This window comes from Accipiter gentilis, chromosome 14 (genome assembly GCF_929443795.1).
Source record: "Accipiter gentilis chromosome 14, bAccGen1.1, whole genome shotgun sequence".
NCBI classification, from domain to species: domain Eukaryota; kingdom Metazoa; phylum Chordata; class Aves; order Accipitriformes; family Accipitridae; genus Astur; species Astur gentilis.
The window spans coordinates 19420161-19446579 of NC_064893.1; the positions used below are offsets into that span (position 1 = coordinate 19420161).

At 60.6% G+C, this 26419-nt stretch overlaps 1 protein-coding gene across 3 annotated transcripts; it reads right to left on the reverse strand.

Moving 5' to 3' along the window:
- Nucleotides 1-533: 533 nt before the first annotated feature.
- Nucleotides 534-25755, reverse strand: SOGA1 (suppressor of glucose, autophagy associated 1). Of its 3 annotated transcripts, none has more exons than XM_049816976.1 (15): nucleotides 25309-25755; nucleotides 16958-17182; nucleotides 15150-15308; nucleotides 12414-12476; nucleotides 8335-9567; nucleotides 7215-7334; nucleotides 6904-7029; nucleotides 6302-6532; nucleotides 6036-6143; nucleotides 5572-5739; nucleotides 4243-4494; nucleotides 4005-4076; nucleotides 3550-3620; nucleotides 1846-3295; nucleotides 534-1750 (listed from the first exon to the last, which is right to left on the reverse strand). In XM_049816976.1, the coding sequence occupies exons 1-15, from the start codon at nucleotides 25438-25440 to the stop codon at nucleotides 1601-1603; spliced, it is 4560 nt and encodes a 1519-aa protein (XP_049672933.1). In that variant the 5' UTR covers nucleotides 25441-25755; the 3' UTR covers nucleotides 534-1600. The 3 variants fall into 3 exon arrangements, with proteins under 3 accessions (XP_049672933.1, XP_049672934.1, XP_049672935.1); XM_049816977.1 differs by having other exon boundaries at nucleotides 7215-7331; nucleotides 25309-25558; XM_049816978.1 differs by lacking the exon at nucleotides 5572-5739 and having other exon boundaries at nucleotides 25309-25558.
- Nucleotides 25756-26419: the final 664 nt, after the last annotated feature.

The window sequence follows — 26419 nt, forward strand, 5'->3', positions numbered from 1 at the left end:
AGCAGCCTACGGAGCCCCAGAGCAACGTGCAGAGCCCCTGGAGCAGCGTATGGAGCCCCTGGAGCAGTGCACATGGACTCCGAGCAATGCAGAGAGCTCCTGGAGCAATGTACACACCCCCAGAGCAATGCACAGAGCCCCTGGAGCTATGTATAGAGCCCCTAGAGCAAGGTACATAGCCCCTGGACAATGCACAGAGCCCCAGGAAATGTGGGCACCTGCAGGCAGCTCTATCTGGGTGAATCCCTGCCTGGCCCCTGGCAGGCAGCTCAAAAATAGGTCAGGCAGCTGCCTCTGAAATTGCTGTTCTCTCCTGGGGCTGCACAGAGGCACCAACACTGCTTTGCGTGGGGCTGGGATGCAGCACCCCAGCCTCGGAAATTCCGCACCGCTGTGGGGGCTGTGGCCGCTGTCCCCCTCCCTCCCTGGATAAGGCTTTTTCTGGTGGTGACCAAGGGACGCACAGCACAGACCGCAGGCCACGCTGCAGCCTCCCAACCCACAATCTCTTAATCCAATTGATGCATCTCCAATGTAGCTCATTTCGGTATTTTTAAAATGCACTTGGTTTTACATTGCAGGCTGTCCGGAGTTGGGCAGAGCCAAAAGTGAAGAAGAAAAAAAAAAAAAAGAAGGAAAAATAAAAGAGAAATATGTATATTCAGCACTTGGAGGAGCAAATAACTACAAGCGGTCCCAGGCAGGAAGGTGGGTGCAATGCAGGGGGCACCACAGCTGTGGCCCCTCGGGATGGTGGCAGGAGATAGGCACACACATGAGTGTGCATGCACACACGCAGGCACATGCTGTCTCTCCCCACACTGTGCACCCAGCGACCCTGTCTCTGCAGCTGGAGGAGCCAGGGAGACCGCATGGACCCTTCCCAGCAGTGAAGGACCTCAGCAGCCCCCCCAGAGCAGAAAGGTGGCCAGGGAGGGCCCCCACACGCAGCCCAGCATGGGTGACCGCAGGGACCCTCCCCGCCTCCTTCCTGCCCAGGGAAGCACGCGCGGCCCAGCGGCTGATGCAACCGCGCCGCAGTCGGGGTTGGCAGGGATGCGCTGGAGCTCGGGCAGGGCGGGCAGCGCTGGCAGCGGCCGTGGGGGCCGGAGCCAGCACCCTCCGCTCGCGGGGGCCAACACGGCATCGCGCCTCCATCCACTGCATCCATACGGCATCCCTGCCGCTCTTTGCTCTAGCCCTGCCCTATCTACACGAGCAGCCTCCCGTGGCTGCTCTCCCCTTCTCGGGGCCCCGGCGAGCCCTCGGCACAGTGGGGGTCTCAGCTGACATCCCCAGAGCAGTAGGCACCGGCGAGGACCCCCAAGTGCCGGCAGTGGCTCCGAGGGAGCGGGTCTCTGCACAGGCGGGAGGTGAAGCAACCACCCTGGCGGGATGTCCCCACGCACCCTGGGGCTGCCGGCAGCCTCCACCGACGGCTCCACATCTGCTTCTTAAGCGTCCCCAGGGACGAGGGGACGGTTAGGAGACAGATGCGCCCGTGCCGCCTCTGAGAGGGGCCCCCGTGGGGCGTCAGCGCGGGCGCTCTTCCGGCAGGAGAGTGGATAGCAGGCACGCTGCGTCCCCCGGCCCCCCATCCTCACTCACTCGAGGCCCCCGGCTTCTCCTCCGCCCTGGGGGGGTCCACGGGGTGCAGTTTGCACTTGGAGGGGGAATGGCGGATGGCGGAGCGGGACGGCCGGGCGAAGCAGGAGGTGAGGGACTGGGAGCTGCAGTCACACGCCGTGTCCTGCAAAGACAGACAGGGCACAGCGGGGTTAGAATGGTCGGGCACTCCATCCCCTGCCACGACGGGACACCCCGGGGGGCACCCTGCCTCGTTACCTCACTGGCTATGGCCGAGATGAGGTCGGGGTCCCGCAGGGCTGCGTCCTTACTCCCCTGGCCGGGGGACGAGGGCTTGGGGTCCTCGCAGCTGCTCTGCTTGAGGACTTTCTTGTTCAAGATGCGGGAGATGTTTTCGGCCGGGTGGTGGGTGGCTGGGCTAGGGTGCTCGGCCCTCTTGCTGCCCTCCTCCCCGGTGGGCTCCTTCTTCTCTGGGGGGGCGGTGGGGCTCTGCGCCCGCCCGCAGACGTTCCTGAAGAACTCCTGCACAAGGCCGTATTTGGGTGCTTCGGGCTTGGCCCGGCTGCTCTCAGGGCAGCCCGGCTTCCAGATGGACTCAGTGCTGCCTGCGTGCTCCACCACGCTGAACAAGCTGGACAAGCCGTCATTGATATTGCTGAGGACGGGGCTGTCGCGGGTGGTGGTGGAGCGGGCCCAGGCAGAGCCGTTCTGCTTGCTTTGGTGCAGGTTCCAGAGGCTCCTGTCCTTGGAGGCATCCAGCTTGGAGGAAGACCTCCTCTGGAGCTTTGGAGAGCCGTATTTTGGGGAGCAGCATGGCCGCTCGATCCTGGAGTGGACCTTATCCAGGGAGGAGGAGATCTGCTTGCTGCGCACAGACACAAGTGAGGAGCTGCGTGGGGACCAGCTCTTGCTGTGCACGCCACTGCCACGCGGCAAGTCAGTCTGCAGGCCGATGCTCACCGTCTGGATGGTCTGCGTCCCCACGTGGGCCAGCCCCACCGTCTGGCTGGAGGCGCTTTTCACCTTCCTCTCCAGCGAGCTGGAGCGGATGGCCTGCCGCACGCAGTTGGTGATCTCCTTCATGTCATCGCTCATGTTGCCGGAGATCTCCAGGTCGTGCAGCGATGGGGGGAAGCGGGGCACCGGTGGCACCGTGCTCTCCACTGTGCTGCCATCCAGCAGCTCTCGCTGCTGCTTGGAAAAGTTGCACAGCCACTGGCTGTAGGTGCTCTCAGCGCTGGCTGACTCCTCCAGCTCCTTCGGCTTGGCCATGGTAAACAAGAAACCAGGCTCGATCATGATCTTCCCCTCCTTGTTGTGCACCAGAGGTGTCTCCAGCCGCCGGACCACCGGCGGGCTGTAGTAGATGCGGATCCCTGTCTTGTCAGGCGCCGTGTAGCTCCTCTGCATTTGCTTCTGGGCTGTGTCATGCCTGGAAAGGCTGCTTGCCCGTGAGTAGTCCCAGGAGGAGATGCCCAGCTTCTCCTCGGCCAGGCTGTCGGGGACAGGTTGCTCAATATTCACATATGTACAGTTTGAGGGAGGAACACCGGCGCTGTCCCGGATCCCATTGGGCAGCAGCTGGGCAGCTGTGGATGCCTTTTTGCCTCGGGAATGGTCGCCCAGCCCCGGCCCAGTCTTTCCAGGGAGGTAGGGAGAACAGTCGAGCAAGCTTTCAAACTCTGACATGGAGGAAACGGACTTGGTCCTGTAGGAGGAGAGAGAACGGGGCTTACAACAGGACAGGGCAGCAGGTTGGGGGGCAGCTGGAAGGACCCTGCTCCCCCCCCGACAGGACCCTCCTGGGCACCCAGTCCTGCTCCTCATGGGAGCCTTTTGCCTCCAGGACAACCCTGGACCATGGCTGCATCTCCTTCTGGCTGCCCAGGCTACCAAGCCTGGGGACAGCCCCACACAGCCTCCTCTGTGCCCCAGGGACCATGCAGGCACCAGTGCACTCACCTTTTGAGGTTGGTTCCCTTGGCTTCTGCTTCAGAGATTGTCTCTTTGTCTGTGATTTTTTCATTGAGAGCCTAGGAGAACAAAGAAAGCTCTGGTGCCAGCAAGCACAGGACCGAAGTAAACAGATGGGCTGGAGCAGGGGTTGCACCCTGCTCCTCTCCAGCACTACCACCTTCGCCCATGGACCCAGGCCCAGCATCCCATTCCCAGGGCTACATGGGGCTCACTGTGCCCATATCTATTTTAAATCAACTTTTTATAACTCCACTGAAGCCCTTGAGGTTCAGCCACGCTCTCCACCCTCTCATTCTCCTCAGTCCCTGGTGCTCCCCCTTGCAGCCTCATTTGGTGTTCAAGGAGGCATTATTTGGGGTTCGCACAACCTCCCATCTAACCCTTAGCATAGACCTGAGCCCAATGAGCACCCCGAGAGCCCTACACCTTCTCTTGCCTACCTCTTTCCAGTTGCTGCCGTGCTTCTCCATTTCAGAGTGCTTCAGTGCCCATGGGTTCGCTCCTTTCTGCAACTGGAGAACGTGCTGGTCACTCAACATGTGCAACATATGCCCCTCTGGGCAAGCAAAAGCATTTGCCACTTGTCCGCGGCGCACGCATGCAAACTCTCTTGGGGCATGCATGGGGGGCAAGTGGCAGAGGCTGGAGGACACGTTCACGATGGGGGGGACACCATACCTGGTTGATTTTGTTCTGCAGGTCCTTCGCTTGCTGCTCTGCCTGCTGCTGCTCTTCCTTGAAGCGGGCCAGCAGCTCCACCTTCTCCTGGTTCCAGTTCTTCTCACTGATCTGCAGCTGCTTGGTGAGGTCCATGACGGCGCTGTACGACTCGGCCAAGAGATGCTGGTGCTCCTCACGCTCCCTCTTCAATGCCACCTTCCAGTCCGGCAGCGCGCGCTCCGCAATCCCTTTGCCTGCCTTCGACTCCAGCTGCGGGGACATGTTGGTGGCTCTGGGGGACCCATGGCTCCAGCATGGTGCTGGACACCCCCAGCAAAGGGGCAAGGCTGCGGGCATCCCAGTTCCCAGTGCAAGTCCCGTGCTGCCCAGGTCAGGCAGTAAGTGTGTCCCCAAGGCTGTGTTGCACAGCACGCCTTGCCCAGGGGCATGGCCAAGCTGCAGCCAGCCATGGCTTACAGCCGTGTCATGCCAGACGGCCCAGCAGACGGCCACCCAGTGGGATGCAGGCTGAATGTCCTGCCTGCTGGGCTGTGCTCTGCCTGCAATCCTGCCTGCTGGACCCAGCTCCTGGAGAGGGGGACCATCACCTGCAGGGCTGGCAGAGTGGACCCCAAGGATGCTGCTGCCACTGGCAGCCAGGAAGGCACCTGAAACTGGGGTGCTGCCACCACTGCTCTCTTTTGGTGGGGAGAGAGGGGAATTGGGGACCACCGCTGAGCTCTGCCTGGAGACAACTCGCCTGGGAAGTGCTGGCACCTGCTCTGGGGAGCGGAGCTGATGTATGGCCATGGGCTGCTGCCAGCACAGTGCGAGGGAGCGGAAAACCCTCATCACTGTGAGGGCACGGCTGCAGGACCGATGGGACTGCTTCTGCAGGCAGGAGCTTCCCCCAGTGCCGAGGCTGCCCTCCATCCACCTCCTGCCCTTGCCACACCCATATATCCCTCTTGCAGCATCCATGGGGGTGCAGAGCCCCCACCTGCGCCGTGACCCACAGGAGGAGAGGAGGGCTCTGATGCTGCTCCCAGATGCCTGTCCTGGAGATGGATGCTGAGCCCCGGTATCATCCTACCCACCCCAGACAAACCCAGCAGAGGAATAAAAAGCATCCTCTGCTGCTCTACAGTCAGATTTTCGTGCCAGCTCCGTTGCCATAGAAACTCGCCTGCCGGAGTGGCTGCTAATTGAGATTCCCACAGTGCCACCCTGCCTCCCAGCCCTGCACAACTGCCAGCGCTTGGCACACGCGGAAGCAGCCCCCCAGCCCCAAGTCCCCACCAGGCAAGGGGGAGCTCCACTAGCCCGTGGGGTGCCTGGGGCTCCCACCTGGGCGATGTGGCACTTGAGCTCAGCACGCTCCATCTCCCAGGAAGCCTTGGCCTTGGTGAACTGCTGCTGTAGCTCGCTGGCACCGCGCCGCTCCTCCCGCAGCTCTGTGCACAGCTCCTTCAGGGTCACCTTCATGTCCGCCAGCGTCTTGATGCACTCATTGGGCTGCCAGGGGATCAGGGGTGAGCACAGGGAGCTGGGGCCCCACACCAAAGGGAACCCAATGGGGTGGGACCCCATGGGAGCTGCCCTTTCTGCATCCCAGCCCCGCAGACTGCGCACCCCTGGGGTGAGGGTCAGGGGGTGCCACCAGGACAGGGGACCACCCCTGGGGGTGACATGCCAGCAGGGAGCATCCCTTCCCAGCCATGCACCCTGAGAGGAGCCACCACACCATGCCATGCGGCCGCAGCAAGGGCTGATCCTGCCCACCCCCTGGGGTCGTGGGGGACCCTGCTCACCGTGTTGGGGGTCCAGGCATCTCCAGCACATGTCTTGTTGTCTGACTGCTGCTGCGGGGTGAGCTCCTCCTCCTCCAGCAGCAGGTACAGCTCCTTCATGCTGTTCACCTGTGGGAGACACCACAGCTGAGGTGATGAGGGGACCCACAGCTGACGGCCAGGGATGGGGGACACCCAAGAAGCCCTAAGTGGGGCATGTAGGCACAAGGGACGGCCCCGGGGATGCCCAACAGCAGCTGAGGCGAGAGCTCCTCAGCCCACAGTACCTCCAAAAAGTTCTCGCTCTCGCTGTGCACCATCTTGCCCTGGCGCCAGCGCTTGAGGAACCACTTGAGCTTCATGAAGAGCAGGAGGAAGCTCTGCCTGAACTGCTGTGACTCCTGCACCAGCAGATTCTTCTCCTGGCTCCAGAACTTCTGCTCCAGCCGCCTCTGCAGGTTCAGGCTCTGCAGCTCAAACTCCCGCCGCAGCAGAGCTTTCTGGTGGTCCTCCTTCAGCTGCGGAGAGATGTGGGCGCTCAGAGACAAGGGCTGGCAGCAGCGGTGTGGCACCTCTGCCCCAGGGTCTGGGCTGGGCCTGATGCTGGCCCCGTATTTAACACCCCTGGGGAGCTGCAATGCCCTGGCAAAGTGCTGGGGACAGGAGGGCCATCGAGGCACTGCCATGGGTGGAAGTCCTGCCTGGCTGCGTGCCCCTGTGCAAGGAGGAGTGTGCTCAGCCCCTGCGCCCCCTGAAGAGAGGACATGCTGCATGCAGTCGCAGGTGACACCTGGGACCCCAAGTGGGTCATCAGCTTGGGGCTGGAGGTGGCACGGCCATGGGCGTGAGGACATACGTCTCCCAGGGATTGGGGCTGCTGCCTACTCACCTGGCAGATCTTCTGTGAGAAGTTGTCCACCTCATCCTTCCTCAGCTGCCTCTCCTGCGAGAGCTGCTCCTGCAGTCCCCGCAGGCTCTCGTTGGCCTCTGACAGCACCAGCTGCAGCTCCTTCATCTGCAACAGCCCGGGGAGGGGATGGGAACGGTGGGCTGCACCCGGCCGCACCTCCCCACGTCCCACCCCGATGGGGGTCTGCAGCTTCTCTTGTCCCCGGCTCTAAAGAGGGACAGCCCCCATGACTGCAGCCTTGTCCCCAACCCCACTGGCCGAGGGGACACGGCTCCCTGCCTGCGTCGTACCTCGGTGGCATAGGAGTCGTTCTCCTCAGGCCGGCAGGTTTTGTAGCTCCGGGGATGCGCAGGGTCCATGTCCTTGGTGTGGGGGATGCGGTAAGGGTCGGCGTCCCTAAAATCAGGCTGCTGCATGCGTGGGCAAGTTAATGAGAACAAACCAAAAGAGCGGGAAGAAAAAAAAGCCAGAAAACAAAACAATGGGTCTCCGAAACAGTAAAGAACTACAAGACAACAAAAAGGATGAGGAGGAGAAGGAGCTTCATCACCATGGCGGGAGACAATGCAGAAACCAAAACGAAACACAGGATGAGGAGACACGTGGCCTGGATTGTTTGGGGAAAGGGGAAAAAAGAGAGAAAGAGGGAAAAAATGTGCAAACACCGGTTACGGTGCCATGCAGTGACTGGGGGAGGCTGGGACCTGGGGCTGGTGGGACCGCATGCAGAACAATAGGACTCTGAACAAGCGAGTGTGCTCCAGAAAGGGACTTGTGCCCACGGCCCTGACCGCCATTGACATCCCTGGCCCCCAGCATGAGCTGGGCTCCCCGGAGAGGAGGGCAATGGCAGGGCATGAGCTGCTCTCCACTGCTCTGAAGGTGCTCCCCATTGGATGCAGATTTGCCCTGGAGCCTTTGCTCTTCAAATTACCCTGCCTAGGTACCACTGGGGGCTGAGGCTTCTTGCAACTAGGGTCCCCGCAATTTGGGCTGCTTTCAGGAGGCTGCAGGCTGCTCTCCTCTCACCCAGCTCATCCCCAATAAGCAAAGAGCTTCCAAGCTGGGGATGGTGGGCTGAGCCGGGGGAGAGCTGCCAAAATGTCAGCCCCTGCTAAGGTGGGATCGCACCCAAGAGCCCCATCGGCAGGGCAGCCTCAGCACAACCAGCCCATGCTGGGATGCAGCAGGATGCCCACCGCCTCCTGTGCTGGGCACACTCTGTTGGAGCAGAGTCCTACCTTGTCCCCGGTGCCACTGGCATGCAGCAAGGTGTTAGTCTGGATTTTGCTCTGGAGAGGCAGGAGGGAGGTTACGTTGGGGATTGGGGTTTGCTCCGTTAAAGCAGGAGGAAACGGGGCGGCAAATAAAGCGGCGGCTGCTGTGGGGGACGTGGGAAGAAGCCCATACCTGGAAATCGGAGGCATGCTCCTTCTGCAGTCCCTCTTTGGTGGTGTCGTGGCTGCAGGGGCCGGAGAAGGGGAAAGAGTCCGTGTGCTCCTTGAGGCCACCGGTGAGGTGGTCCACCTTCCTTGCGAAGCAGCCCAGGTCCTGCTGGAGCACGCCCAGCCGCATGAGGAGCACGTTCATCAGCTTGGCATCACTGGGGCTCTCGCCGCCGCTACCCACCGCCTCACCCAGCAGCCCCCCCGTGCACTCGTTGTCCAAGCAAGCCTTCAGCCCAGAGGTGAAGCCATTGGCATCCGAAATCAAGATATCGATCGCTTTGCTGACGAGCGCTGCCTGGTCCCGGATGCCCAGCAAGGTCTCCAGGTCCTTGGGCTTCAGCAGCTTGGCGGCACCATCGGGCACCTTCCCACCACCAGGCACCCTGTCCTGCCCGTCGGCTTCACTGTTGCCCATCCCATCCCTCCAGCCGGCGGTGGGGATGCACTGCGCCGAGTCGCCAGCCTCAGCGTCGGTCTCCAGCATGGGCCGGGTGGTCTGGCAGGAGGCCAGGTCACAGCGCTGGAGGTTGGAGAGCAGCACACGGTTCTCATACTGCAGCTTCTTTACCTTGCCGCTCAGCTCACTGATCTGCACCTTGGCCGTGGCCAGCTCCTCCTGTGAGGGCTCGCTGACCACCGAGCAGCTGTCCTCCGACAGCGTCACGTCCAGCTCATGGTCCGACTTGTACTTGGTCAGCTCATTCAGGAGGAGCTTGTTCTGGTCCTCCAGCTCCAGCAGCGAGCGCCTCAGCAGCTCGGCCTCCTCCTCCACAAACTGCAGGTGCCGGCGCAGCTCCGCCACCGTGTCCCCTGCGTCCCCGCAGCCTGAGACGCCTGCCAGGAACCGCATGTCCTGCCCCGGCAGCTCTTTGTCCCCCTGGCCCTTCATATCATCCATCTCCGCCCGCAGCCCGCGGTTTTCCACCTCCAGCTCTACTATCCTCCGGCTGAGGATGTTGGCTTCCTCCTCCACCAGCTTGAGGTGGACCTTCAGCTCGGCCTCCCGGGAATGGGGAGAGTCGGCCAGCTCCTCCACAGAGAGAGAGCTGTCGAGGTCCCCGTACAGGGACCTGTACTTCAGCAGCTCCTCCTTCATGCCATCGTTCTCCTTGGCCAGCTTGGTCAGCTTCTTGCACATCAGGGCCGACTCCTCCTTGGCAAAATGTAGCTGGCACTTGAGGTCCGCGCTGTCTTCCTGGGGACCGAGAGGACGTGGGCGTTAGAAAAGCACTCCTGGGTCACGGTGGCTCTGAGCGAGCCCTGGGGATGTGCCGCCCTCCCACCCCGGTGATCCTGGGGAAGCTGCAGCCCCTGCTTGTGGGAGTGAAAAAACTTTGAGATCCATGCTGGAGGCTTTCAAGGAGGGCCTGGACACAAGGCAAGATGCCTGGGTGAGGAGACCCGTGGGTCCAGCCCCAGGAAGGATGTTAAGCCACTGCTGGGGATGCGGGGACTGAGCCCAGCCCTGCCGCAGCCCGATCCACTGATCCACCATGGGGAGGAGGGGAGGGAAAGCTGTCAGACTCCGCAGAGCAAAATAAAAGCCACCAACAAGGTTTTCTCCCGAAAGCTGGCAAGCGCTGAAACAACTGGCGCTGCTGCTGCTGCAACCCCCCCCACCAGGGCTCTGCTCCTCCTGCTCAGCCCCAAATGCTCCATCACAGGGCGGAGAAGCAGCAGTTTTGGCTGGAAACTTCCCAGAGTCCCAGCCCTCATCCTTGCCGCCACCACCTTGCCAGGGGACAGAAAACCCAGGCAACCCCCCTGCATCGGCTCGCTGGTCCCTTCCCAAGCCCCTTTGCTTCTTGGGACAGTCTCTCCACGTGTGTTTTTTTAAATTTAGCAGTTAGGATCTCGGCTATTTGCCCAGGCAGACCGTTTCTCTGCTTTGGAAAGCTTTTTGGACGGAGGATCAGGATTTCCTGACGTCCAGCTAGCGGCTTCCCGTGCCGTGGGGTCATTTGAGTGCTCCAAGCTCCGGCGCAGTGACTGCCAGGAGGGGACCTGCCAGGCTGTGACCCTCGCCCCGTGGCACCTGCTGGAGCCCTGGGCGAGTGCTGGAGGCGGCTGAGCCCTTTGGCCGGGTGGCTGCTGGCCCTGGCAGCCCTCTGCCTGGCTGAACTCATCCCTTTCCTGTTTCCTTGGCTGGCAGAAACAAGCTGTTCCCCTCTTTGGATGCTCCTGAGCCCCCAGCCATGCCCATGCTCACATCCCCCAAACCCCACAGCAGCTATTTACTCTGCAAACTTCCCTGGCTGCTTATATCAAGGCCAGGGGCGATGTGGGGAGTCCCATGAGTTTGGGGTGCTGTTTTATTCCCCAAACACCTTGCTGTGACCACAGGAACCACCCTGCTGCTCTTCCGTGCTTGCACAAGGAGACGTGGCCTCGCTAAGGCGCATTAAAGCTATGCCCCCCCTAATTAGCTGCAGAGATTAGGGGAGGGCCAGCGCGGCCCACGGGGCAGACATGACCTCAGTTCCTGTTTTTCCAGGGTGAAAAAAAAAAAAAAAAAATCAGCAGCCTGGCGCTTCCCTCTGTCCCTTGACAACATTGGAGGGACACACATGTCCCCAAGACCACCTCAAGTGTTCCTGGGGTCCAGGGCAGACCTCAGCATTGAGTCTGGCCCCCCCAGCTCCATTTTTGGTGAGCGATGCTCCCCCAGTGTAGCCAGGCAGGAAAGGGGCCCAGGAAGCCACTGATGAGTCATGAGCATCTGTGCCCGCAGGGCCACCAGGCCACGGCTGCATGGGAGGAGGAGTGGCCAAGGGGGCCACATCCAGGGGTGTTTGCACCCAGGGAAGCTCGGGGTTTGCTTTCCAGCACTGGTTTCTTCCTGGAGCATCGGTCCCACCACAGAGCTGGGGTTGCATCCAGCCCCATGTCCCCAGGCTGAGGGGGGTTGGGAAGCAGAGGGGGGCATTTATTGCAGCCCAGAGCTGGGGTTTGTTTCCTGCCCCGGGAGGAGGCAGAGGAGGGGCTGGGATTTCAGCCTGGGAAGGGAGGTGATGGAGGGGCTCCCGGCCAGCCCCCTCGGCTCGGGGCACAGCTGGGTATAGGTGCAAAGCCAGGGTCTGATGTCTGGGGAAAGGGAAGGGGGGGCTCTGGGACCACCAGCTGGCATGAAAGGGCTCTCAAGAAAGGAGTTAAAGGGAGATGATAAGTAAAAGACAGAAGCGGAAAGTCTTTGAGGGCCTGGGGATCCCCGTCCCATGGGTGGGTTGTGCCAGCAATGACATAGGTCACCCAGAAACCCTCAGGGTCCCCACCATGAAATGTTCTCAGTGGTCACAGCAGGAGTGCCTTTATGCATGTCTTCCTCCCTGCCCCGGCTTTGGGGGAGCAGATCTACTCCCCAGAATAAACCTTTCAGGTCTTTTGCCTTTGAAAGAGGATTTTTCCAGTATTAAAACACTTGCATTTCTATTCCTGCAACAGCAGCTCTGCCCCTCCGAGCCCCAGTAACAGCATTAGTGAGTCACAGCAGCTCAGCCCAACAGCAAGTGACAGCTGAAATCCTGCTGCTGCCGGCAAATCCCCCCTCTGCTGCGCTGCTCCAGCAGCCTGGTGCAGGGCAGGGACAGCTCAGCCTCAAGCCATTCCCCATGAGGACCCTCAGCTCCCCCAAACCCCACAGGGCTCCTGGGCCATGGCTGCTGGCACAGGCAGGAGGGACCCAGGCTGCAACAGCCACAACCCAAGAGCAGAAGCAGCTTTGCAACGTAAAAGCCAAAGTCTTTCAGCTCCTTACTGCAGTCCCGACACATGGAAAGGGTTAAAGCCACCGGCTGGCCACTGATGCTCCATTGATAAATGAGACAAGGGAGCAGTTGAGGACAATGAAGATGGCCCAGCACATCAATCCCTCCCTTATGCAGGGTCTCTGAAAGGCAGGAAAGCCCTTTGAGGGAATGGCGCTGCCATGCCCAGGATTTACTGGATTTACTTCTGGGCCAGGCGTATTCTCTGGCTGGCACCATGACCTGGGGTGCCAATGGGCCACCGTCGGGCATGACCCGAATGCACCAGCACTGATACCTGCACTGACGGCTTCTTCTCTGTCTTCCCAATAGAGCGAGACCCCCGTTTCTTCAGGGAATTCTGCAGAGAGAAGAGAGCTCTTACTTGCAGCAATGGCATGGCACCTAGGTGCAGAGAGACAGACCCAGCATGGATAGACACCGATGCCAACTTATCCAGCCCAGGAGAAATGCCAAAGCTCCAGTGGGCTGAGGCCCCTTGCTTTGGGGGACTGGCAAACATCATATCATGGGGTTTGGCCAGAAGTTTCCCCTGCAGGCAACTGAGCAGTGAGTGAGCAGGAAATGAGCCCAATGAGCGGTGGAGAGGCTGAGTCATGGTTCTGTCAGGGCTGGATGAGCGGGGAATCCAACCCCCAGGCTAAGGGATGGCTCTTGGGGCATCCTAGTGTGGGAGCAGCAGACGATGAAGTTCCCTATCACCTCTTCCCTCAGCAAGGAACATGTCCCAGTTGCTCAGCTATGGGGAGGGCTCCTCAGCACTATGCTGACTCTGCCCTCGGGGTCTCTGGGGACACAAGGGACGATCTCCAGGCTAGCGAGGACAGCTGGGAGATGGGGAGACCAGGTAGAGCAATAAGGGAGACTTGAAAAGGGGAAAAAAGTGGATGCCCAGAGCAGGGCCAGTTATCTGGGGAGGGGAGCTGGGGGAAAACCCTCAAGAGCATCCACACAGCCTCCCATGAGCACCGGCTGATCCATGAGGCCGCCCTGGACCTATTTCCAAGCTGGCGCTGAGGCCCAGCAGCCAAAGAAAGCAGCTGTGAAATGTAAGCTGCTGCCTGTGCCAAGGTGCTGGGCTCCAGGCTTTCCTATTAAGGCCATGACCATCGCTGGAGCTGCTGCCGCTGCAGAGCCTCTCCCGGGGGCTGGCTGTGCCACGTCGGCATCCCTCGCGCCCACCGTGCTGGGGACCAGGGCTGGCAAAGGGCATTGCCTGGCCCTGAGCAGCCCCAAGCACAGCACCCCAGGTCAGACATGTGCTGTCATTGCTCCACCTTGGGTGCATCCCTTGGGGTGGCCGTGCCTAAGAATCCCATCACAGCTGAGCTCAACACAGCAGGCTTGGCACGGGATACATGGACCGGTCCGCTTTTCTCCTGCTCCCCAGTAGATGCAGCTATGGGGTAGAACTGGAAGGGCAAATGCACATGCCTTTGGGGATGATCTGCCCATCCTGACAATTATCCAATTATGGGAGAAACCTCTTGGAAGGGAGAAATAATCAGCCCTGAGGGGCGAGCCCAGCCCTGTGCAGCCTCAGCTCCATGTTGGCTTGGCTGCTAACAAGCTCTGCCATGCTCTGCGCCCTCTGGCAGGAGGGAGGAGGCAGAGGAGGGCTGTTAACTCACTCCTTTGTCTAATTAGCGCTCTGCAATCAGCAACTAACCCCAATGCCCTTGCTAGCCTGGGGACACGACATCCCCAGGCTCAGGGAGCTGTGCTCCAAGCTGTGCCATGTCTCGTGCCAGCCAGCAGCTCCCTTTTGGGCTCATGCAGCTGCAGAGAAGGGCCATATCCTGTCCCACGCTCTTTTGCCAGGGCAAGGCAGCAGCTGGTGCTCAGGTCTCCCTGCACACTGACCACGCAACCATTTTCTCTGCCTGTTTTTCAAGTGCGAGAGTCCTCCAGCCCAGCTCCCACTGCTGCCATTTGTTATTCAGCCCGCACTCGCCGGCTGCAGGGAAACCCATTTCATGCCTTTAGTGCAGGCTGTGCAGCGGAGGGACAAGACACCCCGTCTGGGGTGAGCTGTTCTGTGCCACCCCACAAGAAGGTGGCTGCAGAGGGGATGGGTGCAACTGTGGCCGGGTCCTGTGGCTTGCCAGAAGCTGGCCATGCCATTAACTGGAACTGGCCCCAGAGATCCCAAGCCATGTGTTGGCTCCCTGCCCTGCCACATGGGAGCATGGCTGGGGGCAGAGAGAGCCCTCCCTGCATCGTGTCCCCGTCCTCAGTGGGAGCAGAGCCAGAGCTCTGCTGTGGTACATCTCCTCCCACGTGCTGCCCTGACGGCTCAGTCAGCGATGCTTCCCAAGGTTCCCTGGGGACCAAAGGCATCACGGGCAGTAGGGAAGTGGGTTACAAGTGCTGTGATGGATCACAAGCCCATGCCGTCACCGGGATACCTTTCCTGTCACTAAGGATGACATTGCTCCTAGCCGGGAGCTGGTCCCAAACCCAGCATGGCATGGAGCGCCCTGGACCTGTGGGTATGGGTAGATGCGTGGCACATGGCTTCCCAGGACACAGATGGGATTGTGCACCCACCCAGCTCCGCAGCACTGCCGGCACACTGCTGGGATATTGCTGCTGTGCAGTCCCATGGCTCAGCCCAATTTGAACCAGCAGCATGCGGTCAGGATACAGCCAGCACCAGGCACTGTGCCAGGGACACGGCAGGCTCCACACATCATGCAGAGCTTTGGCCAGTGGGAGTCGGGCACAGCCCAGGTGGCCAGGCTGAGCAAGTGGCCGAGCATACATAAAGTGGCATTAGTGCAGGGGGGAAGTCCCATAGCCCCCCTGGGACAGGGCAGAGCCACCCCCATGGTGGGATGAAGCACGCTTCACTAAGGGCAGGCACTGCTCGGGTTTCACAAGCATCTGCAGCATGGTTTGGGTTTCAGCGATGCAAGCAGGGATGGGGGATCCCGCGGTGCAGGGCCAGGACACCTGCTACAGGCAGAGCCTTGGGGATGCCTCCCAGTCCCCCCTCCCATGTCCCCCTCACCTCTCGGAGTTTGTCCATCTCATTCTGCACCACCTGCTTGGCCAGCTCCGTCTCGATGAGCCGCTGGCGCAGGTCCTCGTTCTCCTCCTCCAGCCTGATCCTCTTCTTCTCCACCGCCTCCAGCTCATTGTGGAGCCGCACAGAGACGTCCTTGGCCACCTGGGGACACAACAGGGCTGTCATCAGGCTGGGTGCAATGTGTGTGGGGCCGGGACCACAATGTCTGGGCACCTACGATCTTCATGCAGAGATCATCAGGCTGTTACTGAGACCCTCTGGAGCAGACACCGTGCAGGGTGACACCCTGACCCCTGTGTGTGTCCCCTCATTTGCATGCTGTGACCACTGTTCCCCCTTCATCAGCTGCAAGGCTGCCCCATGTCCCCATCCCCCAGCCAAACGCTGCCTTCCCCAGCCCTAGCATGATGCTGCGGGATGCTCATCACCTTTTTGTACTTTTTTCCCACACCGTGAGGCTCGAAAAGCCAGCAGGCAGCACCAGAGCAGGCAGCTTCTCACTGCATGCAGCAGCTGTGCTGGCTGGAAGAAAGGCGAGCCGCTGCATCGTGTTACGGAAAAAAACAGCAGCTGCCCCCGGGGTGAAGGTGCCTCCGTCCATCCCGGCCATGGCCCCAAAGCCCCCCTCTCCAGATCCCTGCAAGGGAGCAGCCCTCAGCATAAAGGGAGCTTAATAGCATGAAACATTCCCTCCTGCATCTGCAGGAAAGGAAAAATTGTCCTGTCTGCCTGGTCACCTGCCCAGCCTGGGGTACCAGCGATGTGGAGGCAGCAGCAAACCCCACTGCAGGGCCGGGGGGCCTCAGGCCATGGGGTCAGGCTCCTGTTCCCCTCACTGAGGATGAGCTGTGCTTTCTTTCCAGAAAGGGAGAAGCTGGAGCAGGGCATTTTTGGCAGCAGCACCCCAAGCTGGGGCCTGCTGGGTAGTTCTGGGAGGGGATTGGGCCCCCAGCAGGGATGGGGCAGTGCAAGGCAGGTTTGCAGCTCCACACTTGTGGTAAGTCTTGGCTCCAGGACTGGCTGTTTTCCACTCAAAAAACTAAGTTACTCCTTGAGCTGTTGCCTGTCCCCCCCCGAGCCGTCTCTGACTGCCACCACACCCCCCTCCTGGCAGCAGCCATGTCGGCAAGAGTCCTCAGCAAACACTCACTGGCACCAGTGGCTCCTCGAGGGCCAGCGGCTGGCGAGGGTGAGGCAATGTCACTCCGCAGAAATCCCCTTGTCCCTGCCCCAGCCTGCCTGCCACAATGCCTGGGGCTCTGCAAGGTTTCCCCGATGGCCGAGAGGAGCAGCTCCCAGGTCCTCAGGGTCTTGGTCCCCACATTCCCACCCTGCACACTCGTGCTGCTCCAGCTCGCAGCGGTGGCCCCATTGCATCCCCGTCATTGCAGGATAAGGGAGCTTGACCCTGGGGCACACAGCCAGGCTGGGCTCCAGCCTGCACCAGATGAACCTCACATATGGCACTGCAAGACCCCCATCCTCTGGCAACGCTGGCCCTCTCCACCCCTCAGGCCTCCTGAAACACCCCCATGCCCAGATCACCCATGAGCCGAAAGCACTGCTTCCTACTTCTTGCATCATCACCACTACTGGGGAATCATGATGCTCCCATTAAGAGCATCCCATTACGCACCCCATAAACGGCACAGCCCTGTGGAGCTCCCTGCACCCCAACATCCCCTGCCACCCTCTCGTGCCTCACCAGCCACCATGTCCACATCTCACCAAAAACCACTTTGGGGGACCTGGGGACTCCCCGGATGGGGACATCGCCCTCCTGACCTCACCTTGACATCCTGCTCGAGGCTGTGGATGAGCTCGCCGTCCACCTGGCCTGTCTGTGCCACGCGCAGGCTGCGGCGCTCGGCCTTACGCAGCCGGTACTGCAGGATGCGGCAGGTCTTGCTGGCCTGGTCCAGCTGCTGCCGGAGCTCCTGCAGCTGGTAGACATCCTCCTCCATGTAGACATCCCTCATCTCCAGCATCTCGGCGCGCAGCTCCTCGATCTCATCCTGCAGGGAGGTGTGTGTTAGAGGGTCAGACCCCACAGCTTGGTCTCGCCTCTTTTCCCCCGGGACACCTCCCCACCATGGCTCCCCTACCCTCCTCCATCCCATGAGCCATTTTCAAAGACCTTCAACCCCTCAGGTCAAGCCCCATCTTTGCAGGAAAAAGGCTGAGAGCCAGCTGGGCATCAGCACCCACTGGTGAGCCAACCACTCGGTAGGGGACAGCCAACATGAGCACCTATAAATATTTGTGGTAAAAGAAAAAGAGGAAGGTGGGGGAGGGAGAGGAGCTGGAGGAGCAGCACAGGCAGCAGCCGTGGCGAGAAAAATGTAGGTCGTTTTTGGAAAAGATGTGTCAGGGAGGCAGGCGAGGGAAGGAGGAGACAGCAGGCGAGGACAGGGTAGGCAATGTGGGGACACGAGCAACACACCACCAGCACTAGGGACCAGAGATTGCCCCTTGTTTTCTCACCAAGCAGCAATCACCAGGCTGGGTCCCCTTTCCACTCTTCCCAGTCTCATCAGCTCTCACGGTGACAAACCTCTCCCAGCCCAGCAAAGCCTCCAGCACCGGGCCACGGCATCACTGTCACAGCAGGGCCAGGGGTGACATCCTGCTGGCACCAGCGCTGACCCAAAGCCCCCTCCAGGTCTGCAGCACACGACCACCGTGGGACCCCCTACAACAGCTGCAGCCCCACTGCCACCTCCCTGTCTAGCGGAAAGCTGCGGTCACCAGGGATGCTTAGGGACTGTCCCCTCCGGTCCCTGGGGACCCACGCAGGCTGCACTGCCCAAAGCTCTTTTCACGTCCCCACGAGCACAATCTCAACCCAATCTTCCAGGCAAACACTCCAGCCATTGCACCGGCTGTTCTCCTCCTCAATAAGACCCGGTGGACCCAGCACACTTCTGGGAAGGGATCAAGTATCTGCTTTCTTGCTAAAAACCCCCTGCCACTAAACACCTCCCATCGCTGCCAAATGCAATTGCCACTTGAGAGGTGAGGGGCTCATGCTGCCACCTTGTACTGCGGCACAGCCTGGGAAGGGACAAGATGAGGACTGGGGAGGCACATCCCCAATTCATGCCAGGCAGAGGGGGACAGGACCTTGCTGCTCCTGACACCACCCATGACAGTGACCTACAGCCTAAGAGACCAGCACCGTGCCGGCTCTGCCAGGCGCTGGCACGCTCACTGCCACACTCACCCGGCCTGGACAAAGCCCCAGCTGCAAGAATTCCCCCAAAAGGCGAAGCTGAGCCCAGGGAGGGGAGGCGGCAGCTGCGGGGACAAGTCACAGTCGCTCACTGTTGGCTTTAAACACTACGTGACAAATAAGGAACGTCAATTAGACAATCCCGGATTATCTCCCAGCCCAGGCTGCCGGAGCCTGGCAGCACCGCAGCCACCAGCATCCTGCTGCCCTCCGCTACTCTGCTTCTTGTCAGGGGGGTATGGAGCACAAGAGCAGGGCAGAAACAGCCCCAGCACACCGACATGGGCAGTGGGGTGTCCTGGGGAGACCCAGCTGGGCTGCTGCAGGGACAGCCAGAGACTGTCCTATGACAGGGACATCACTGCAGACATGTTTCAGAAACACCCCCGGACAGCTCAGTCATGAAACCCCCCAGGGATGAACAGCACGTGCTGGCAGACAGCCCTGCGACGGCTGCAATGCACCCCAGGGCAACAAACCCGATGGAAACCCCCCACCAGCACTGCCCACCCCACACTGCAGTGCCACAGCCCTGGGGACACCAGCAAAACCCCCGTAAGCCAAACCAGCCCAGGGAGCTGGTTTATGGGATCTATTCCTTGGGAGCTTTCATGGGAAAAAATGTATTATCCATTGCAGGTGCAACAGTGTGGTGGAAAACAACCTTTCGCCACCAGAGTCATGTGAATCGTGGCTTGAATACAACTGCAGAGGCATGCGGGGCTGCCTGCATCCTGCCACCGTACCACCTCCCGTTTGCCACGCAGCTTCCCCAAACAGCAGCCGAGCAGGCCAGGGAGCAGGGACCTTGGAAAAAAACCAACCAAACCTTACGTTTGCTGGAAGGAAGCCTGGGCTTGCTGTGCGAAGAGCTCCTGCTTGTTTATACGGGTTGTAGCAACCATTATTTTAGTGGGAGGCCGTGTCCGGCGTGAGCGGCTGCCTGGGCAAAGCCCGGCGGCACAGCCCTGAGCTGCTCCTTCACAGGGTGCTCCTCAAGGGAGTGGGGCTGGGGGGGTTTGCAGCAGGGCCGGTACTTTCCAGGGTTTGGAGTGGTGCCTCCCTTTGCTTCCAAATTCCTGCCCGCACCCCATAACATCAATAAACCCTTTGAGCAGCCACAGCCCGGCAGCCACACAGCCCACCCCAAGCTTGCCCCTTGGAGGCAAGCCGTGCCACTAAACCCTAGTAACTGGATTAGGACCGGAGAGCAAAAAAAATGCCAGCAAACTGGAAGAGAGCTTAGGACAGCAAAGCTGCCCCCCTCCATGGTGGGCAGAAGAGCCCCACGGTGCCTGGAGGCAGCGCACAGGGTGCACAGAGGTCCCCTGATGGCTTCGGGGGTCTGTGACAGTCACTGAGCCTTACCCTTTGCATCTGCACATTTTCTGGAGTTGATGCCCATCTTCGCAAAATCAAAGCAAAAAAGATCCCGTTAGATAAAGGTGAGAGCAGACCCAGGAGCGGAGAGAAACACCCTAGAAAAATCCCAAATTCAGGGCTGGCGTTGTGAGCATGAGGCACCATAAGTGATGCTAAATAAAGTGTGAAATGGAGATGAGGTGGGCAACACTGAAGATGAGATAAATGGCTTTTTTCCAACATGACCACACCCGCAGGCTGTTCACCACCCCATCCTCTGGGATTATCTGTTCATCCACTGCTGCACCCCTGCTCACCCCATTTCTGCAGCAGCAAAGGTTTCATGGTTTTTTTATGCCAGAAGTCACCTGTCTTGGAAAAGATGCTGGGGATCTGCAGTCGAGGGAGACTTTTTTCAGTGCCCAAGAGATGACAGTGTACAGAAGCAAACACCCCACTTGTGTTTGCAGGAGCCAGGCTACACCTGATGGAGGAACCCAAGAGACAACATACACCTTCAACCTTCTCCTAGCATACCTCAGAGACTCTCCCTGGGGAGGTTATTAAGGAAACTAAGAAGCAGCAAGGTGGGATGCAAACTGCCTGGTTCCAGTTCAGAAAAAACCCATGCATTTTCAGAGCAGGAGAAGGACACAGCTACAGCCGTGTCAATACACCCACCTGCAGGACATCAGCTCCTCCAGGAAGGGCAAGACCTGGAAGGGGCTGAGCTTTAGGGTGATGGCAGGAAGGGGACCAGTGGAGATGGCAGAGCACACCTCAAAACGCAAATCAGACCCATCACATGTTGCGGCAAAAGGGTAAAACCCCCGGATCTCCTGCCCAAGGGGAGTTACACGCTGGCTTAGGTGCCTGCAAGAATGCAGCAAGCTCAGACCAGACAAGGGGACACACGCTGTGCAACTCTCACAGCTCCTCAGCAGGATCCACTATCTTTTAGAAGCAAAAAGCAGCAATGGATACAAAACAGGATCATGCAAATAACGACATGGCTGGCTGTCGTGCTGCTCACAGCACATACACCCTCAGCTTTGGCAGCCTCAGGCTCTGGGGCGCAGCCAAGCAGCAGCTGCCTGCCCGTAGGGGACAGGCAGCCCTTCAGGGAGCACAGCCCTGCCTGCATTCACACCCTCCACCAGCACCCCCAAACCTCAGAGCAAGATGCAAAGGAGGAGAAAGGGTGGAAGCTGCCTGTATGTTTTGCTTCGATGCCTTTGTGCGGAGCTCAGGGCTGCGCTGGCAGCGGGTGCGCCTGTGGGAGAGCCTGCGATCTCTCGTGCAAAGACGGGGATTACCGTCCAGGAGCAACAAGCACCGCTTCCTCCGAGATTACAGGACAAAAGCAGCAGCTTTCAATTAACTCTGAGCCCCCAGCAGACAGAAGAGGGAATTATGCTAGAATTTTCTAGGGAAAAAATGAAATCAGAGGGAATTTCTAAAGGCAATTGCCCAGGGTGCCCAGGAGTGTCCCCTACCAGCGAGGGGATCCCAGCAAATGCAGCTCACCCCGAGCCCATGCCAGGGTGCAATGGGTCGAAGGATGGGTAAGGAACATGCATGTGTCACACACAGGGGTTTCTTTAGGTGCATTAACAGCAGCTCTAGCCCAGCTCTGACAGTAAACATCGGCCATCCTTCCCTCCACGTCATGCTGGAGCTCAGTGCAGCAGCCTGTGTGTTGAGCCCTGCCCCTGGCCGGCACGCCAGCTCCCACTCAGCAGAGAGCACAGCACGTCAGTGAGGGAAAAATCAACATTTCTCAGCTTTACACCTGCCCCCATAAATTAACAGGCAAACAGCTGGGGGCTCTCTGCAGCCCATACTGTGTCATGAGGCATCTGAAAAGGCAAGAGGCTGCAAAGGCCCTTCCAGGGTGCCTGCTGGTGGGGTGATACATGGCAGAGCCTTGCACCCTAGCTCTGCCTGTGGTTACCGGGACCCTTGGACATGGTCCCTGACCCTGTAGCTGGGCAGGATCTGAGCTGCAGCAGCAGAGCCAGGACCCAGCGTCAACCAGACTGCCCAGATGCAACCTCCATGTCCCCCACGCAGGCCCAGTGTCCCTGTGGGATGCTCTCAGCAAGCCCTCGCTGGTGGCATGCACCGGCCTCTGGCTGCCTTGGGGAAACAAGGCACCCACCCTACACGTTTCTCCGTGGAGCTGGGAAACGCACACAAATTCCGAGGGACATGGGGCAACGCAGGGCAGGGAGCAGGAGCGGGGTATGCAGCAGGAGGGGACAGGCAGGACTGCGCTCCTGGCATTATGTGGCTCTCGCCTAAGCCCCTTCCCACGGAGAGGAGAGGAAAGCGTTTGCAGGCATCCCCTCCCCTCGCTCCAAACCCTCTCCCGTGCCCACTCTTTGTCTGCCTGTCCCTCTGCAGCTGCTGCCGTATCGCATCTCACATTTTCCAGCCCGCTGAGCAGGGCTGGGAGCTGCTCTCCATCGCACAGCTCAGCAACAGCGAGACAGGGCAAGGACACCCGAGACGCCTCCTCCCTCGCCAGACTGCCAACCTGCACACGAGGAACGGCCCTTTTTGGGGAAATGCTTGTAATAACCCATTTATGGCAGGTCACAGCAGGTGCACACACCCAAGACAGGGGCAAGAGGAGACAACAGCCCAGCCGGTACAACCAGAGTGGGAGGAGGAAGGCAGAGGTTTGCAAAAATCTGGGTTGCAAAGAGAAATGGGTGAAGTGTGCTTAAATATGTACATTTTATTATGGCAGTTGAGGAAAGATGCAACATGAGTTGGCACCACTATGGAGGGCTGTGACGGACTCTGCTGAAAAGCTCCAAAACCCAGCGTGCATCACACAGGCGTAGTAGCACCACGCACGTCTGGCCTGTGCCAAAACATTGCCAAAACCTGCCCATCCCTCAAAATCCTTGTTTCTCTTTAAAAACGCACTGGGTTTTAGCTTGCTCTGACAAATAAATTAAAAAAAAATAAAAAAAAAAATCATTTGCAGCTATTTGGGTGAGTCCTAGGAAATAAATCACCTCTGATAAGTCTGATTCATCTATACCCGAGGGCAGGGGAGCTGCCGAGGCCAAAGGCCATCTCTGCAGGGTCCCTGCATGCTACTCTCCAATCTGGGCTGCACGGCAAGGCAGGTGATGCTGATCACTTGGGTTAGGGCTTTATTTTTGCCATAAGGCCCCAAATCCCCGAATTTTTAGCAGAGACGGCAGAAACCTGCACCCTGCTGCAGCCCAGCAGAGTTTTTTGCTCCTTGCTGGAGAAACTAGGCAAATCTTCCATCTTTTTTTGGAGCACAAGGGGTGCGTGTGTCTGGCTGTGGCTTCTGCCCAGCGGGAGCGAGGGTACAACCATGGCAGTCTCCTGCTCAAGTGCCAGGAAGAGCGAGCTACAAAACCGAAACATGGTTTTAAGCAGGATGCACATGTCAGGGAGGAGACCCACACGCTGGCGTGAGCGCACATAGGAGATGTCGCAGTGAAGAAGGGAGGGTGCCATCAGCATCCCCACAGCGCTTCTTGGGGCACACCTCCAGCAGCTCTTCACTCTCCCCACTGCTCCTGGCTGGGGGGATTTCAGTTGCCACCCCTCATGGCAAGTAAAATACTCGCACCCTGCACGCCTGCAGCTTCCTGGGAAGAAGATCACGTGGAAATGGAGGAAGCAATTGCTCGGGCTGCAGGAATGGCAGCGTTTGCATGCGCGTTCTTGGAAACTGGAGGGGCCTCATCTGTATTTTTCCAGCTCTCAGTAAATCAAAGCCCTTAAGCTCTTGCTGCTAATTCTGGCAGGAGTTGGGACACCAGCTGTGAAGCAGGGCTTTGCTAATGGACAAAGGGCCTGATTGAGCATCTTCAAGCACATCACCCAACGCCTAGCTCCCACCTCGTAGCTATAATCCTGACGCATTTACAAACTTTGGCACCAGTGGCTGAGAGCTGGCCTGACTGCCAACCTGCGACATCTGAAGAGCAGCCAGCGAGATGCAGTACCTATCCCTGAGCCCCCAAGCAGGTGACTTGCACAAGCATCTCATCCACAGCTCTACCCTGAAGAAGAGCAGAGGGTGCAAAATGTCTGCAGCCCCCTGGCCCGTGGCACCTGGTGGGTGTTTGTGCCCACCCCGCAGCAGGCAGCATGTCCCAAGTTGCATCAATCAGGTCGATGTATGACCAGAGGAGGAACGGCTCTGTGCCCCTGTCCCCATGCGGCACATCTGCCCTGGCTTTCACCACATGCCCATGAACCAGGCAGCCATGCCGCACGCCTGGAAAAAGGCCTCGGGGAGTACAGAAACTGGTGGAAAGAAGTGAGCTGGAAAATCTCCCCAGGGTCTGGCAGCATCAGCAGGCAGGGAGCTCAGCAGTGAGCATCCCACCCAATGCCGGGCCGAGCTGTGCCCAACCGCACGGGGTCAGGTCATGCCATGCTGTGTCCCAGGATGCCAAACAGGGCTGAGCCAAACTGTGCCATGCTCAGCCATGCCATGCTGAGCTGTGCCTTGCTAAGCTGTGCCAGCCCAGGCTGTGCTGAGCCTAGCCATGCCAAGCTGGGGCCACGCTAGGCCTGGCCATGCTGAGCCATGCTGTGCTGAGCCGAGCTGCACCCATCTATGCCATGCCAGGGCAGGGCATGCCCAGCTGGGTCATGCCAGGCTAAGCTGGCCCATGTTGTGCCAATGCGTGCCCTGTGCCAAAGCATGCTATGCTATGTTGAGCCAAGCAGTACCCAGCCATGCCATACCATGCTGGACCATGCCCAGCTGAGACAGGCTGGGTCTTGGGCCCAGCTGGGACATGCTGTGCCAAGCTGAGCTTTGCCCTATGTCCAGTTGGGCCCTGCCAGGCTTAGGCAAGCCATGCCACACTATGCCAAGCTGAGCCAAGCCCAGCCATAGCATGCCAAGCCATCCCCAGCCGTGCCATGCTGAGCTGAGCCCAGCTATACCATGCCAGGCCATGTCCAGTGATGCCATACAGGGCTAAGCCGAGCTGTGCCCAGCCATGCCCAGGGATGCTGCACTGTACCGTGCCCTACCTGGGGATGCTGGGCCATGCTGAGCCATGCTTTGGGATGCCATGCCGTGCCGTGCCATGCCATTCCCAGGGATGCTGAGCCATGCTTTGGGATGTCATGCCGTGCCATTCCCAGGGATGCTGTGCCATGCTGAGCCATGCCCTGGGATGCCGTGTTGTGCCCAGGGATGCTGAGCCATGGTGACCCATGCCTTGGGATGCCACGCTGTGTCATGCTATTGGCTGGAGATGCTGAGCCATGGTGACCCATGCCCTGGGATGCCGCGCTGTGATGACCCTTGCCCTGGGATGCCAAGCCACACTGACCCTTGCCCTGGGATGCCACGCCATGCCATGCTACGGCCAGGGATGCTGTGCCATGCTGAGCCATGCCCTCGGATGCTGAACCACGCTACGGCCGGGGACGCTGAGCCCCGCTGACCCACGGCCGGGGATGCCACGCTACCGCCCAGGGATGCCGTGCCATATGCCGCGCCATGCCACGCTGCGCCGCCGTGCCCACCTTGAGATAGTCGTTCTCGGAGCGCAGGTCCTCCAGCTCGCGGAGCAGCCCGTCGGTGCCGGCGTCCAGCAGCTCCTCGGTGAGGTCGGAGAAGGCGAGCGAGGTGCTGAGCTGCAGGCGGCTGCTGGCCATGGAGGCGGCCGAGGGCTCCTCGGGCAGCGGCGAGGCCTCGCCGGCCGAGGGCGGCGGCGGCGGGGCGCTGCCCGGGGACTCGCCGTCGCTGCCGCTGAGCCCCAGCTCCAGCGAGAGCAGCTTCGCCTCCTCCGAGGCGCTGCAGTCCGACACCTCCGAGCTGCTGTCGGTCAGGCTGGCCCCCGGCCCCGGCCCGGGCACCGCTCCCGCTCCGGGTCCGGGTCCCGGTCCGGGTCCGGGTCCGGGTCCCGGTCCCGGTCCCGGTCCCGGCCGCCGCACCCCGGCCGCCGCCGTCTCCGCCCCGCGGCACCGCCCCTTCGCCCGCGCCGCGCCGCGCCCCGCCGGCCCCTTGCCGCCGGCCCGGGCCGCCGCCGCCGCCGCCGCTCGTTTCTCCGGGCGCCCCTCCTTGCCGCCGCCCGCCCGCCGCGGGTGCGCGCCGCCCGTCGCCAGCCGCGGGGCCGCGCCCGGGTGCCCCCCGCCGCCGCGCCGGCTCTTGGCCAGCGACCAGCCGGGCACCTCCTTGGGGCGGGCGGGAGACGGCGCCCGCTGCGGCTTCTTCTTCTTCTCCGGGAGCGGGAGCGGCGGCGGCGGCGGCGCGGGGGGGCCCTGCTCCGCCGGCGCGGCCTCCATGTCCCGCTGCGCTGCGCTGGGCTCGGCCCCGGCTGCGGCTGCGGCTGCGGCCCCGGCTCCGCCCGCCCCGCCGCCGGGCGGGGACGCGCGCGGGCGGCGAACAAAAGGCGGCGGGGGGGGGGGCGGCGAAGGGGGGGGAGCGGGGGGGGGGGGCGGCCGTGCTGGCGGCAACAGCGACCCCTCCGCCCGCCCAGCGCCGCGCCGCCCGCTCCCACCCGCCCCCCCGGCGACTGCGGGACCCCGGGGCGTCCCTGATGGCTGAGGGGCATCCCGGGGTGGGTCGGGGGGGCGGGCACTCCCCGGGGGGTAAGGGGTCCACCGGGCATCTTCAGCAGCGAAGGTCCTCGGG

Bases quoted from the DNA above. Each gene is read 5' to 3' on its own strand.
- SOGA1 (XM_049816976.1), bottom strand. From the start codon at position 25,440: ATGGCCAGCAGCCGCCTGCAGCTCAGCACCTCGCTCGCCTTCTCCGAC. The intron at 12,477-15,149 runs GTGAGGGGGACA...TTCTCTCTGCAG, and splicing joins AGATGGACAAACTCCGAGAG to AATTCCCTGAAGAAACGGGG. The intron at 7,335-8,334 runs GTATGGGCTTCT...CCACGCATGCAG, and splicing joins AGCATGCCTCCGATTTCCAG to CAGCCTGATTTTAGGGACGC.